General features: G+C 38.1%; 1 protein-coding gene across 2 annotated transcripts in view; it reads left to right on the top strand.

Moving 5' to 3' along the window:
* Positions 1-16,041, top strand: part of THSD7B (thrombospondin type 1 domain containing 7B) — a 1,048,668-nt gene that overhangs the window by 1,006,618 nt on the left and 26,009 nt on the right. For both annotated transcript variants that reach the window (XM_060411164.1, XM_027965001.3), the window contains one exon: positions 12,245-12,390. In XM_060411164.1, the coding sequence (XP_060267147.1) occupies positions 12,245-12,390 (146 nt within the window). The remainder of the gene's footprint in view (positions 1-12,244; positions 12,391-16,041) is intronic.

Raw genomic sequence — 16,041 nt, 5'->3', positions numbered from 1 at the left:
TTTATTTCATGTTAAAGAGAGACCAATTCTAGGTTTCCACTAAGGGATCCTTTTAGATAGATTTCGAAGATCAAAGCATGTAATAGAAGAGCTTATTTGGATTAGTCATGTTCTTTGTTGAATTTTCATCCATTCAGTTTTACGCTGAACTCCCTAAATTTAGCATATCATGAATTATTCATAATTATTATTTTAACTGATAATATTCCAAGAGAGTTATTAACCCCTTATGATTTGTCCCTCTTTCATATTTTAATTCAGTGCGCATGAGTTTATAGTATTTTTCTACACTGTGTAATCCAGCCTGCCACTTGTGTGTCCCAGATGGCATATGATTATCCTGTCAACTCTAACCCATAATGAAAAAATAATTTTATATTAACTGCAGAGAATCAAAAGTTTGTGATTCCAGCTTTTTCATTTTTCTTTTTTTTTAAAGATTTTATAAGGCAAGCCAGTAACCTTCATTTTTAGTGTCAGGATAAATTATGATCACTGTAGTATCCTTGATCATATACAGTCCAATAGGTATAACAGCTCAAACTTATTTACTATATCAAACAATTAGTTCCTATGACAAGGAACAAGGGGCTAAATTGTAGAATGGAAAAAAATAAAGACTAGACGAGAATATCTAGTTTTCAAGGTGGCTTTTCCAAAGGCAAGTTGTAAGACTCTTGAGCCACAATTTGCAGACCTCACTTGAACTTTTTATCTGTAAAATGATGAACATTAGAATAACTACTTTTTAGTATCTATTGGCCAAAGGCAGTTATTGGTGTCAGGAGTATTAGAATAACTTTTTATGAAAGTATTATGAAATTATAGCCATAATTGTACAGGTAAGGTGACAGGCAATTAACCCGCTCAAGGTCATGCAGCTTGTCAGTTGCAGAGGAAAGATTTGAACTCAAGTTGACTTCCCTAGTGGCTCAGACAGTAAAGCGTCTGCCTGCAACGAGGGAGACCCAGGTTCAATCCCTGGGTTGGGAAGATCCTCTGGAGAAGGAAATGGCAGCCCACTCCAGTATTCTTGCCTAGGAAATCCCATGGACTGAGGAGCCTGGTGGGCTATAGTCCACCAGGCGGCAAAGAGTCGGACACGACTGAGCGACTTCACTTTCACTTTCAGATTTATCCTAAGCCCTATTTTCTCTATTGTGCCCCTCCACATCTGACACTGTATATGTAAGTGTTTGCGTTAAGTACATGGCCCTGGGTTGGTTACTAGGTTATTTTATAAAAATTCTCACAATTTATAGGGATATTTAAGAACAAGCAGAAGAAATGGATCACAGGTTGAAACACAAAGGGCAGTGAGGGTTTTAAGACTCTCTGAATTGTAAGCCTCCTAAATGTATACTTGTTTCCTAATTGACAATGTTATATATTATCTAGTCCATCTAATTGGAATATAGCTGTGGGGAACCAACCTTCTAGATAGGGAATGTGTGAGTCTGATGGACAGAAGAGCTTTATGACTGCCAGAATCACTTTCTGTGACCTTCTTGTATTGCATCCCATGGGGAGAGCCTCATTGAGGGTATTTCTGCTGTGTATTTACAGTGATCTCTTAAGTTTTGACACATTGGGTTTGAAATGTGATTGTTGGGAATGGAACTGAAAATAAGCAACTAGAATCAGTTCAGTCACTCAGTCATGTCCAACTCTTTGCAACCCTATGGATTGCAGCACACCAGGCCTCCCTGTCCATCACCAACCCCTGGAGCTTGCTCAAACTCATGTTCATTGAGTCAGTGATGTCATCCAACCATTTCATCCTCTGTCATCCCCTTCTCCTTCTGCCTTCAATCTTTCCCAGCATTGGGGTTTTTTCCAATGAGTTAGTTCTTCACATCAAGTAGCCAGAGTACTGGAGTTTCAGCTTCAGCATCAGTCCTTCCAATGAATATTCAGGACTGATTTAGGATTGAGTGGTTGGATCTTCTTGCAGTCCAAAGGACTCTCAAGAGTCTTCTCCAACATCACTGTCCAAAGCATCAGTTCTTTGGTGCTCAGCTTTCTTTATGGTCCAACTCTCATATCAATACATGACTACTGGAAAAATCATAGCTTTGACTAGACAGACCTTTGTGGGCAATGTAATGTCTCTGGTTTTTAATATGCTGTCTAGGATTGTCTTCACTTTTCTTCTAAGGAGCAAGTGTCTTTTAATTTCATGGCTTCAGTCAGCATCTTCAGTGATTTTGGAGCCCAAGAAAATAAATTCTGTTACCGTTTCCACTGTTTCCCCATCTATTTGCCATGAAGTGATGCACCCAGATGCCATGATCTTAGTTTTCTGAATGTTGAGCTTTAAGCCGATGGTTTCACTCTCCTCTTTCACTTTCATCAAGAGGCTTTTTAGTTCCTCTTCACTTTCTGCCATAAGGGTGGTGTCATCTGCATATCTGAGGTTATTGATATTTCTCCTGGCAATCTTGATTGCAACTTGTGCTTCCTCCAGCCCAGCGTTTCTCATGATATATTCTGCATAGAAGTTAAGTAAGCAGGGTGACATTATACAGCCTTTACGTACTCTTTTTCCTATTTGGAACCAGTCTGTTGTTCCACATCCAGTTCTAACTGTTGCTTCTTGACCTGCATACAGATTTCTAAGGAGGTAGGTCAGGTGGTCTGGTATTCCCATCTCTTTCAGAATTTTCCACAGTTTCTTGTGATCCGCACAGTCAAAGGCATTGGCATAGTCAGTAAAGCAGAAATAGATGTTTTTTCTAGACTCTCTTTCTTTTACTATGTTTCAACAGATAGAATGCATACTCACTATTATGGAAAAATCTGGAACTCTATTTCCAAGCAAAGGCAAAATTGCCTAATCTTCTGCCCTTAACAGACCCACCTCTCTTCTGTGATACTGTGGTCTATCTTACCCTCTAAAATGTGGTCTTGTTACTTCCTTGCTCCACTAACCTCACTCCCAAATACATGGTCATGGCTGGAGCTGGTCTCTTTTACTCTGAATAACTTATGAAATCTTAGCCTTGCCTAACCTGAGTGTTCTTTAGGATAAAAGATGTCTGGGTGCCTGTAGCAATTGTTAGACAAGTCAAGGAGTCCCTCTATAGGGGAAACTTGGGGCTTTCCTTAGTTGGTAAAGAATCCACCTGCAATGCAGGAGACCCCAGTTCAATTCCTGGGTCAGAAAGATCTGCTGGAGAAGGGATAGGTTACCCACTCCAGTATTCTTGGGCTTCCCTTGCGGCTCTGCTAGTAAAGAATCTGCCTGCAATGCAAGAGACTAGTGTTCGATCCCTGGGTTGGGAAGATCCCCTGGAGAAGGGAAAGGCTATCCATTCCAGTATTCTGGCCTGGAGAATTCCACGGACTGTATAGTCCGTGGGGTCGCAAAGAGTTGGACATGACTGAGTGACTTTAACTTTCAGGGACTCCAGCTCTGAATGCAGGAATATTACTGCATCTTCTGTCTCTCGTGATGTCAAACATATGCTGAAGATCCATCTTTAGCTAGCAGCTCAAGACAATAATTTTTCTCCACCCTGTTACATTAGAAAATAACCAAAAAAAAAAAAAAAAGAAAAGAACCTTGATCCCAAATCCATGTCATTACAGGTTGTATACTTAAACTTGGCACTTAAAAATAAATTTGGATAAAAATTCCTTGGTGATGTTTGTGAAAAGTAGTAAAAAACAGATGTCCAGCAGAAAGAACTGCATGAAATTAACTGAGCATTTTATATACAATCTAACTTCCTGCTCCTTTTGGAAATTTACTCTGACAAATACCCAAAAGTGAATGAGTTGTCACAGAGAAAGTACTAGTGACATAATTTTAATTACCATTTTTTTCTAAACGAAAAATGAACCACATGAATATAGGTAACACATTTATTGCAGACGGTAAACCTAAGTGTGCTTCTCAAACTTGTTCAAGTGGCCTTGAACAGATATCATCTGATACCTGACTTGGACCAGATAAAATTTGTTGGAAAACAGATGATTTTGGAATTGGACCTATTTTTTGTTACCATCCTTCTTGTTGTGTGACTCAGCTAATTATTTAATGTCTCTGGGCTTCACTTTACCACATATGAAATATGAGACTGGGATTCTTGTTGAAGTGATAGATTTGAGGGGCATGGGGAGAGTGGGTGCTTTCAGGTGAAGGGAGGCAAAGAAATCAGATGTAGGAAGAGAAAAGAACTAAGCAATAATATGCTATATCATCTTTATATCCTAGAACACTGTATTCACTCAATTAATTTAGGCCCTTCCTCCATAATGAGGAATACTTTTATAATGACCAGTAGAATTATACAATAAATTGCCTTAACCACAGAAACATATGTGATTAAAATTGGTTAGTAGATTGGCATGACCAGCCATTAACGTTTTTGATAGTATCCCTTTGTTTCTTTTTCATGTATTTTGTCATCTGCTAGTATTTTCTACTAATTAATATTAGGTTGTTGTTCAGTTGCTCAGTCGTGTCTGATTTTTTGAGACCCGATGGACTGCTGCATGCCAGGCTTCCCTGTCCTTCACTGTCTCTCAGAGTTTGCTCAAATTTATGTCCATTGAGTCGATGATGCCATTTAACCATCTCATCTTCTGTCACCCCCTTCTCTTCCTGCCCTCAATCTTTCCCAGTATCAGGGTCTTTTCCAATGAGTCGGCTCTTCACATCAGGTGGCCAAAGTATTGGAACTTCACCATCAGTCCTTCCAATGAATATTCAGGACTGATTTCTTTTAGGATTGACTGGTTTGATCTACTTCCTGTTCAAGGGATTCTCAAGAGTCCTATCACCAAAGTTCGAAAGCATCAATTCTTTGGCACTCAGCCTTGTTTATGGTCCAACTCTCACATCCATACATGACTATGGAAAAACCGTTAACTTTGACTATATAGACTTTTGTCAGCAAAGTGATGTCTGTGCTTTTGAATATGCTGCCTAGGTTTGTCATAGCTTTTCTTCCAAGGAACAAGTATCTTTTAACATCATGGCTTCAGTCACATTCTGCAGTTATTACAGAGCCCCCCAAAATAGTCTCTCACTGTTTCCATTGTTTCCCCATCTATTTGCTACAAAATGATGGGACCAGATGCCATGATCTTAGTTTTTTGAATGTTGAGTTTTAAACCAGCTTTTTTACTCTCCTCTTTCTCCCTCTTCAGGAGGCTCCTTAGTTCCTCTTCACTTTCTTCTGTAAGGGTGGTGTCATCTGCATATCTGAGATTACTGATATTTCTCCCAGCAATCTTGATTCCAGCTTGAGCTTCATCCAGCCCAGCATTTCACATGACGTACTCTGCATGTAAGTTAAATAAGCAGGGTCACAATATACAGCCTTGATATTAGGTAGTCAAAATATTAGGTGCCAAAATTTTAAGAATTAATTCATAAGAGAAAATACTTAAAGGCAGAAACATTTTATTCAGTAACCTAATTTTTTAGTGCATGTCAGGAAGGACCATCATCACAGTCAGACATGACTTAGTGACTGAACCACCAAGAAGGACCATCATCACCTTAAGGTCAGTGACCCTGAACATCATCCTCTGTGGTGTAGGTGAGCCAGCCCCTATAGATGTCAGCTCAGGAGGACAATTCCCTGCCAATGACTGTGCACCTGCCTTGAAAATTTAACTCATATTAAAACAAACAATTCCTAGGTGGAAAGCAAACTTGTAATAATAATTTTCAAATCACATTCTTTAAACGGAAAGTGGCATCACATGCTGATGTTTTTGTATTTCTTATGTCTGTGGTGCATTGGAGTATATAAGTATATTCATGTGAAGTGCTTAGACATTTTATTTAATGATCTGTTTAAAGTTAAATAAGTGTGTTCTTCATATGCTCTATTATTCTTGTTTCCTTTCCAGTTTCCTATACAAACATATTTGCATTGTTTGCTTGGTCTTATTCAAATTGTCCAGAGCTATCAAAATCATGATTTTTAGCTAATTCCATCAGTATCTGTCAGTTAGTCAAGGGTTTCATTGTTTAGAGCCTCTCCCTGTTACAGTGTTGGTGGTTGGCTACCTGGACCTGAAAGTATGGTCAGAACAGAGAACCACTGCATTTGACTCTCTCTTTTTATGAATATATGCATTGACAAATATGTAACCAGTTTTGAGGAATTCTTTTACTGCTTAAAGTTTCCCATACCTTCCCTTTGTCAGTGGAGCCTCAGAGTGAAGCCTGACTACTGCTGAGTTCAATGGGAGTGTGATCTGGTCCAATCTCCTTTAAACTTGTGTGTAGGTAGTAGTACTGGCCTCTCTTAGGGTTCCATGTATTCATATGTGCATGTACACGCATGTGTTACAGCTAGCATGCTGCATTATCTTTTTTTTTTTTTTCTGGAAGTCTCATCAGGCAATCCTTTTTCCTTAATTGCCAGAAATTATTGCTAATTTAATAGTAGGCCTAGTATCACTGTTGCTTATAATGAGTTTTCAGTATTCCTCAAGAGAGGAGAGGAAAAGCTTTAGAGAGAATTGTAAGCAAACTTAACCTACTGTAAGCTAAGGTCTTTGTTCAATTGGAAACGTACTTTAAAACCAATGCTTTTCTCTCTTTTATAGCCTGAAGTATAGATGAATAAGAGCGTCAGTTTCTATATCTCATTGGTATTATCCATTAAACATATTGTCTATATCAACTATTGAATTCAGGTTTCAAATAGATTCAGAAACCCAAACAAGAGTTGTCTGTTGGAAAGTGTCCAAGAAATTTCTCTCTTTCTCAGATTGGCTGCATGAGGATGTAGATGGCAGCAACCTTCTCTCTTACACTGAGGTCAGAGGAGTGCAGGCCAGGGTGGAGTAGTTTTGTTGGGACCAGGCTGAATCATTACAGACTTCATAGTTGTGTGCAGTTCTTGTTATAAAGCCCAGTAGAACATGAGTATCATACTTTATATTCCCATTACAGACTTGTTCCAGGGCCCGGTCAAGGAACTGATATAAAATAGTAGTTGTCAAAATAAATGTTACAGGATGCTTGGGGCTGGTGCACTGGGATGACCCAGAGGGATGGTATGGGGAGAGAGGTGGGAGGGGGTTCAGGTTGGGGAACACGTGTACACCCATGGTGGATTCATGTTGATGTATGGCAAAACCAATACAATATTGTAAAGTAATTAGCCTCCAATTAAAATACATAAATTTAAATTAAAAATAAAATAAAAATATTAAGACTTAGCCAGCACCTACTATACTTCAGATATCTTGTAGTTTCTATATGGTGTATTTTCATTCATATAACCAACATGAGGTTAGTCCAAGGAGTCCTCATCATCTCCTTAGTCTTCATCTAAATCAGCATAATTGTAAGATCTGTAGGAAGCAGAACTCCTCATAGTATCAAAATACCCACTGATGACCTGACCACTTGTAAAGCCATCCCCCAGTCAGTGAGCCTCCTGGAGTAATACATGTGCTCTGCCACTGCATCAGGGTATTTGCTGGTACATGTCTAGCTGTAAATGGAATGTGTACCCCTAAGAAAGGGGCACAAAATCAGGCAGTCTGTACACCAAAGATTAAAGGGAGCTCTTGAGAAAATTTATGAAAAGTAACTAAAATAAAAAGGTTCTATGACCAAACTATGAAACCCAGATGTGATAACAATAAACTTTTCATAGGGTCATCATAAAATTATGTAAGAAATATCAATATTTATTCTGTGTGTTAATAACTACATAGTTGTAATTATCTTCATGTAATGATACTAGATAAAATGAATATAATTGATATTAGATAATGATAGTAGTAGTTGATATTAGATAAAATGAACCCACTTACATATTTTTAGTTCCAAAATAAATCCCATTCAGATATTTATTATTTATTTAAAATAATGTAATTCCTATTTGAAATAACCTAATTTTAAGTGACATTTTCCCCAATGTGAATTATCCTCATATAATGAAGACTATCTGTGTACTTAGTTTGATTTTACAGAAGAGGAACTTTATGCTTAGAGAAGTTAAAGTACTTTCATACAGTCACATCATTTACGAGCTGTTAATTTGAAAGAACTGTTTCCAAATAGAGAATTTTGATGCCAAGTCCAGGTTTCTTTGTATCATACATCAGCTATTTTAAAATGATCTTTCTCATATTCTACAACAGATCATAATTTTAAATACCTTGCATTTGGCTACATTCTCTACTGTCTTACCTCTCACATGAAAATCACTGTCATCAAAACAATTCCTTAAGTCTTCAGTCCTTAAAAGTCCCTTTTAGAATAATCATGCTGAGAGAATAGTGCATGGTTGAGTATTACATCCAATATGATGCTTAGAATTCCAGAGACCACTGGAAATGGCAGGACTCCTTGTATTCCATGTAGCTAGATATTATATTTGCAACTTCAGGAATTGTGGGTAAAGTGCCTAATGGTGGGATACTTTCTCTGATCATTTAGTTTATAAGATTCCTGATTTTAAAAGGAACTTATTAAAAGATAGTACCTCACAGAAACTTAAGGTACAGCAAGTACCTTTTATACTCTGATGCATTTATAAACAAAGTTTTCTTATTGAATATTAATATTAGCCAGTTAAACAGAATATAAAATATTTGTTCTTCTCTTTCTGACTTACTTTACTCTGTATGACAAACTCTAGGTCCATCCATCCATATCACTACAAATAACCCAATTTTGTTCCTTTATATGGCCTAGTAATATTCCATTATATATATTATATATATATCACATCTTTTTAATTTATTTTTAATTAAAGGATAGTTACAATATTGTGTTGTTTTCTACCATACATAAACAGGAATCAGCCATAGGTGTACATATAGCCTCTTCCTCTTGAGCCTCCCTCCCACCCCACCCCACCCTACCCATCTAGGTCATGTTGGGCTTCTCCAATGGCTCAGTGGGTAAAGAATCTGCCTTCAGTGCAGGAGATAAAGAAGACACAGGTTCAATCCCTGGATCAGGAAGATCCCCTGGAGGAGGAAAATGGCAACCCACTCCAATACTCTTGCCTGGAAAATCCCATGGACAAAGGAACTTGGCAGGCTACAATCCAAAGGGTCACAAAGAGTTGGACACAGCTGAGTGACTACTTCTTTATCCTAGAAAAAAAGTACAGATGAACTTAATAGCAATGCAGGAATAGAGATGCAGACATAGAGAACAGATATGTAGATACAATGAGGAAGGGAAGGGTGGGACCAATTGGGAAATTAGGACTGACACTAATTAGGACTATACACTACCATGTGTAAGACAGATAGCCAGTGAGAAGCTGCTGTATAGCACAGGAAGCTCAGCTCTGTGCTCTGTGATGACCTAGAATGGGTGGGATGGGGATAGGGGATGAGAGGGAGGCTCAAGAGGGATGGGAGATATGTATACATATAGCTGATCCACTTTGTTGTACAGCAGAAACTAACACAACATTGTCAAGAAATTATATTCCAATAATAAAAAAGAAAACAAATGATAATATACTTCAAAATATAGAATTACATGCTTCTTGGTAGTAGTTGACATTGTTTGAACTTATATTTGTGTTTGGATAGCAAACAGCAGAGAAACCATATGGCTGTCCTTTTAGTGAGTGGTTGTAGAACTTCATTATTTTTTTTATTGACTTTATTAGGTTCCCCCCACCATGTTTATGTCCAGCAGAAAATATCTGTCACTTTAATGGAAATAAATAAAATAGTCCTAAAGAAATGGCAGTGATGCATGCCATCAATTCAAGAACAAGCTTGAAGTTATTTGGTTTTAATGAAATAGAACCTCTTTAGCTGTGATAAAGGTGACACCACATTGTCATTAGTTTTATAAAGATGGATAGAGAACAGGATGCCATTATAATGACATTGACATTAGAATAATAGATATTTATTGCAAGAGAATAAACATAAAGATTGTTATAAAACTGAAGAGTATTTAGGTAAGAGTTAATGTGAAATATTGAGCCAAATGCACTCATTGAGCAGGGACAATGTTTCATATGAATAAGGTGATATCCAACAAGTATGATTTGGTTTGAGTGATGTTGGGAGGGAACATTGGTCTAAATGTGAATGTTCTGTCCTGTGCCCAGGAATGCATAATTTGTGGATTCTGTTGTTCACAAAGCACAAATTTTACTGCCACCTCAAGTTTCTTTTGTGTTTCCCATACAAGACCTAGATCCGTCCTTTCCTCGCTTTGATGTTCTCTTGCATTAGCATCTTGACTAATACAGTCACCTCTGTAGCAAAACTTCCTGAGTTTGAATTCTGTTCTGCAACTGACTATGTTTTTGACCTTAAAGAAGTGACAAACTCTGTGCTACTATGTCCTTATCGATAACATGTGAAAATAACAGAATTTTCCTCTAGGATTGTTATGACTGTTCAGTGAGTCAGTATATAAGTTTTTAGAAAACTGCTTAGCAATAGCATCACACATGTTTGCACACCAGATAATATCATAGAGACAGTTTATAATAATATGAATTGAACAAATATTCAATTAGTGCTTAATATATAGGAAGTCTCATGTTAGGGACAGAATCTTGGGCCTCACGGAATTTTGAATCCAGTGATGAGAATGCCCTAGTTTTCTTCAAGGGTCGTCTTAAAGAGAGTTAGTTTTCCACCATATCTATGATAATATTCTGGTGACCGCTAAGAGGTAGTCCACTGACTGTGTTAGTTCCCCTTACTTCTCCCTGAACTTGAGGACATCTGAGAATTATGCTTACCTAAGGTTTTCAAGTAAATTCTATGCAGAAGTGAAGTCATTGCTATCTTCCCATTTCTCTTAAAATATAAATGTATAATCTTTGATTCTCACTTTTAATAGCTTTAACAGTATTCCCTCCATCTATTCTGTTCCTTGCTCTCTCTGTCCAGCCACACTGGCCTTCTGTTAGGTCCTCACACCTGTCCTTCTCCTTTGTATCTCATGACCTATTCACATGCTCTTTCTTCTGCGGGTCAGTGGGCCACTCTCTGCACATCATGTCTGACTTACTCCTTCAGATTTCTGTTTAAAGCTCAACTGCTCAAGGAAATATTCTCTGATTCTTTCACAGACTGGGTGGCATCCCCATAACATGCTCTCGGAGGACCTTCTGTTTTTCCTTTCACATTTATCACAAATACAATCACATAATTAATTTTATAACAACAGTCGAAGGGCATTGGATTCACATATAACTAATATTAAGGAAACTATGTGCATACCATAGTTCATCAGTAGCAAATGAGTAAAGACAAGAGTGATGGGAGAGAGAGCAGGAGCACGAAACATTTACATTCCATCCATTATTCCTATTAGTGAGTTTATGACCTGATGCCTAGCAGTGGGTATAAGATGATGTGAGAGTCCTGCTCTTTCCTGAACCATTCTTATTAACCAATTTCCTCTCATTAGGAAATGGAATACCAGTATTTGAAAAAAATGTTTTCAATCATCATGGCTTCTTCATACAAGTTAACAACTTTATCTGATATTCAGTGAAAAAGAGAAATTGGCCCTAAACTCTAGGAAAACTGGTCATGTTGAATTAATGGAGTGACACTATTTGAACCACACTAGGGAATTTTCTAGGGCAATCTTGGCATCTTCCTAGGGAATTTTCTAGGGTAATTTGGATTATGTGCAATTTTCTAGCTCACTTGTGATTTAGAACCTAACATAGGAAATACCGTTCTCTTTTTGCTTAATGAGGAAATGGCAACCCACTCCAGTATTCTTGCCTGGAGAATCCCATGGATGGACGAGCTTGGTGGGCTACAGTCCACGGGTCGCAAAGAGTCAGACATGACTGAGAGACTTCACTTTCACTTTTGCTTAATATTGGTGATCCTAGCCTAGAATGTAAGGTTTGTGAAGGCAGGAGGTACATAGGGCTGTTTTATCACTGCTCCCCCTAGCACATAGCAGGATGCTTTGGTTATTCTAGAGCTTAATAAAGAAATATTTATTAAATGAATTAACATTCTGCCAGTGTTTCCGGGGTCAGTCAGTTTGGTAATTGTACAGAGTTTGGATATAGGATGGCTGAAGTAGAAGACAGCGTTTCAGATCCGCAAGCATATGCAGACCTTGGATAACCTGTATCTCCATGGAAACCTAAGTTAAAATAGCAAAATAACTGAAACCTGGACATGACAAAGTTCAGCGTGTTTTAGTGAAGACTCTTGTATATATGGCAACATTCTGTTCTTTAATTCCTTTTTTAGCCAAACTCTAATGGAAAAGTTGACATTGTCTTTCTCATTTCAGGTCAAAGGAGCCGGACTCGATTTATCCTTATGCCAACCCAAGGAGAAGGCCGGCCATGTCCCACAGAGCTTACCCAGCACAAAACCTGCCCAATGATCCCCTGCTACAGCTGGGTCCTTAGCAACTGGTCTGCATGTAAATTGGAGGTAAGTCATATAATGGCATTTAAAGAAATGTTTCTCAGTCTGTCCAAAGTACTTGTCTATTGAAACCTACAAGGTGATAAAACAAACTTTACAGCACCAGGGGCCTGGCACAGTGTATTTTTATACCATAGAGAGCATGGGAAAAAGAACCAAATAACTTAACTTCATATAGAGTGATACTGCTAGGAAAATAAATGCCCATCGTTATCAACTATTGTAATAAGTTGGATCAGGGGACTTTCAATCTTTTTAGTATCTTAAAGAATTCTCTATCTTCTTGGTTTGTTGGAAATATCAAAGCATTATGCAATTAGGCAAAACCCTGATACTATAGAAATGCACAACTTGCCGTAGACTGTATTTCTTTAAAAAGCACTTTTAGGTTTAGACAAAATCTTACATGTGGGCAGAAAATCAAAAGTGTATGAAAGATATATTTTAACATTATTACACAAACCAAGGTTACTACATTTTCCTCAATGATTGCTTTTTATTGACCTGAAATATAAATGCCTAGTAACATCATAATATATCACATACCCAGAGCTTTTGCTGGGTCAGCAATGATGCTCTGTGGCATTTTCTCTCTGGTTTCTTGTGTAAGAAAAAAGCACATTGATTTTTCTCTATTTTCTTGTTTTACTAGTTTATCCTTCAGTTCGTATTCCAAGGCAGATTTAATTAGGTAACAATAATTTTGATTATGCATTAAGATATCTGCAGAGTATTCTCATAGTGTTCCTGTCAGGATGACATTGTTGTACAGCATCATTATCTTGCAGAAGTCAAGTGCCCATGTATTTTAATAAGTCTCAGAGGAATAAAAATGTATGCTACATTTGTTCAGTCTCCTTTTTACAGAAAATAAGATACCATGCCAATTAATTCAATAGTAACCTAATGGCTTTTTTTTTTAATTATATTTTTTTAATTTTTATTTTTACTTTATTTTACTTTACAATACTGTATTGGTTTTGCCATACATTGACATGAATCCACCACAGGTGTACATGAGTTCCCAAACATGAACCCCCCCTCCCACCTCCCACCCCATATCATCTCTCTGGATCATCCCTGTGCACCAGCCCCAAGCATCCTTTATCCTGCTTCAAACATAGACTGGCGATTCATTTCTTACATGATAGTATAATTGTTACAATGCCATTCTCCCAAATCATCCCACTCTTTCCTCTCCTTCAGAGTCCAAAAGTCTGCTCTACACGTCTGTGTCTCTTTTGCTATCTTGCATACAGGGTCATCATTGCCATCTTTCTAAGTTCCATATATATGTGTTAGTATACTGTATTGGTGTTTTTCTTTCTGGCTTACTTCACTCTGTATAATTGGCTCCAGTTTCATCCATCTCATTAGAACTGATTCAAATGTATTCTTTTTAATGGCTGAGTAATACTCCATTGTGTATATGTACCACAGCTTTCTTATCCATTCATCTGCTGATGGACATCTAGGTTGTTTCCATGTCCTGGCTATTATAAACAGTGCTGCGATGAACATTGGGGTACATGTGTCTCTTTCAATTCTGGTTTCCTCGGTGTGTATGCCCAGCAGTGGGATTGCTGGGTCATAAGGCAGTTCTATTGTGTACTTAGTCCAAAACTCTCTTTCCTAAACCTTCAACAGTTTTTTCAGTATTGCTTAGTATCACAAATAAGAAATGGAAGGAAGATATCTCCTAACAATTGTTGAGAGAGTAGAGAAAACAAATTCAAAGAATTTAGGAACTCATTGCAGGAGAAGGAAGAGAAAAGACAGGAAGAAGAAGGGAAGGATGGGGGACAAACTCCATACTCTGTGTCTCACCAGCCATACAGCTGCTACTATACCTCACTTGTTCTTTTGTATTGAGATGGCCAAAAATTTCATTTGGGTTTTTCTATAAGATGTTACAGAAAATCCCAGGTGAACTTTTGGACCAACCCAATACATTTCCTTTTATCTTCCTGGGTATCAAGAGCTTTTTTTCTTTTCTTTTTTTTTTTTAGTAGACAAATCTGCCAGTTTGTCTCCTAGGAATGTGCAGGGGAAATGTCAAATGTAATGTTTGAGATTTTGCTGTCACATACTGAACTTTAGCCAGAACCACAGGGGCCGGAGTGGTGGGTTGTGAACATTCTCTATAGCAGTTCTTGTGGAGGTGGGGAGAAGGGGTTGTGGCATCTGATGGAGATACCCAGACACAGGGGCTCTGGAGACCATGAGAGCAGGGGTATCCAGAGATTTCAAAGGTGCCTTAGGTTTCTAGATGAGGTCATTCCATTCACTGACATTTCCAGTCAGGGGAAAACTGCAGTTAGCCTCAATCCAGGCAAAGCTCTCAGAAAATATGTCTGTATTAATTATTCCTGTGTGGGCACCTTACCTGCAGGAGACCAACAGCATTCTTTCCCAATAATTTGGAATGTAATTGAAGCTGTTCAAAGATATTATATTCAAAAACTCTTTGCTGTCACATATTCCCACCTTATATAATAGATAAAGTCAGTAACTCAGAGGCAAAAGAGAAAGAGAATCTTGATGATATTTGAATTTTTGCTGAGTTTGAACTGCATTCCTGTTCTTCCTGCAGCCTGATTTTGAATGCTTTGTGAGATACATAACACAAGACATTTTCAATGAGTCCCCTTTTCTTACTCATCTATGTAAACTGAGTTTGGGAAATTACTGATCAAAATACACATGAACCTCCACATACAAACCAAGTGCACCTCTCTCACAGCTGTCCTTCTGCTTCTCCTTGTTCCATAATATCCTGACCTGCCCAGTGTGGGTTGCAGACTTATGCACTGAAGGTGGTGGCTGTGATCTTGAAGTGGCTGATTGCCATCAAGTGGATCAAACCCCAAACAGAGGAGCTTGCCCAGGGCATGGTGGATATGCCAATTCTGTCACCATCATCTGTGGAAAGGGACTTGCAAACGAAAGTGTTTATCCTCAGGCTTCATTTTTTTTCAGGGTTTCCTAACTCCTTCCAAGTTTCTTAGCTGGTAACACATATCCACACATATGTTGCAAAATCTGTTTCAGAGCTCAGACTCTGGAGTCTCTCAGGTCTAATCTTTTTAGATTTTATTTTATATATTCTTAAATATTATTTTGTAGACTTCTTCATCTATTCCTTAGTATTTCTCAGAACTTCTCATTTGGAAAAGTGGAACAACATGAAGTAACACCCTCTACTCTTCACTGTTGCTGCTGCTGCTGCTGCTAAGTCACGTCAGTCGTGTCCAACTCTTTGAGACCCCATAGACGGAAGCCCACCAGGCTCCCCCATTCCTGGGATTCTCCAGGCAAGAATACTGGAGTGGGTTGCCATTTCCTTCTCCAATGCATGAAAGTGAAAAGTGAAAGTGAAGTCACTCAGTTGTGTCTGACTCTGTGCAACCCCATAGACGGCAGCTCACCAGGCTCCTCTGTCCCTGGGATTCTCCAGGCAAGAGTACTGGAGAGGGGTGCCACTGCCTACTCTTCGCTAGATTCACCATTTTACATTTATGTATATTTATAGACACACACATATTTTGTATTTATTATTTAAATATATATCAGTAGACTTTTATTTTTATTTATTTAAAGATACTTGAGTGTTTTTAATTGGTTTTGTTTAATTGTTGGCTGCACCCTGCAGCATGT

The sequence above is a fragment of the Ovis aries genome, chromosome 2 (assembly GCF_016772045.2).
Source record: "Ovis aries strain OAR_USU_Benz2616 breed Rambouillet chromosome 2, ARS-UI_Ramb_v3.0, whole genome shotgun sequence".
In the NCBI taxonomy this organism is placed as follows: domain Eukaryota; kingdom Metazoa; phylum Chordata; class Mammalia; order Artiodactyla; family Bovidae; genus Ovis; species Ovis aries.
Note: the sequence above shows the minus strand (reverse complement) of the source record. Positions and strands in the feature narration are given on the sequence as shown.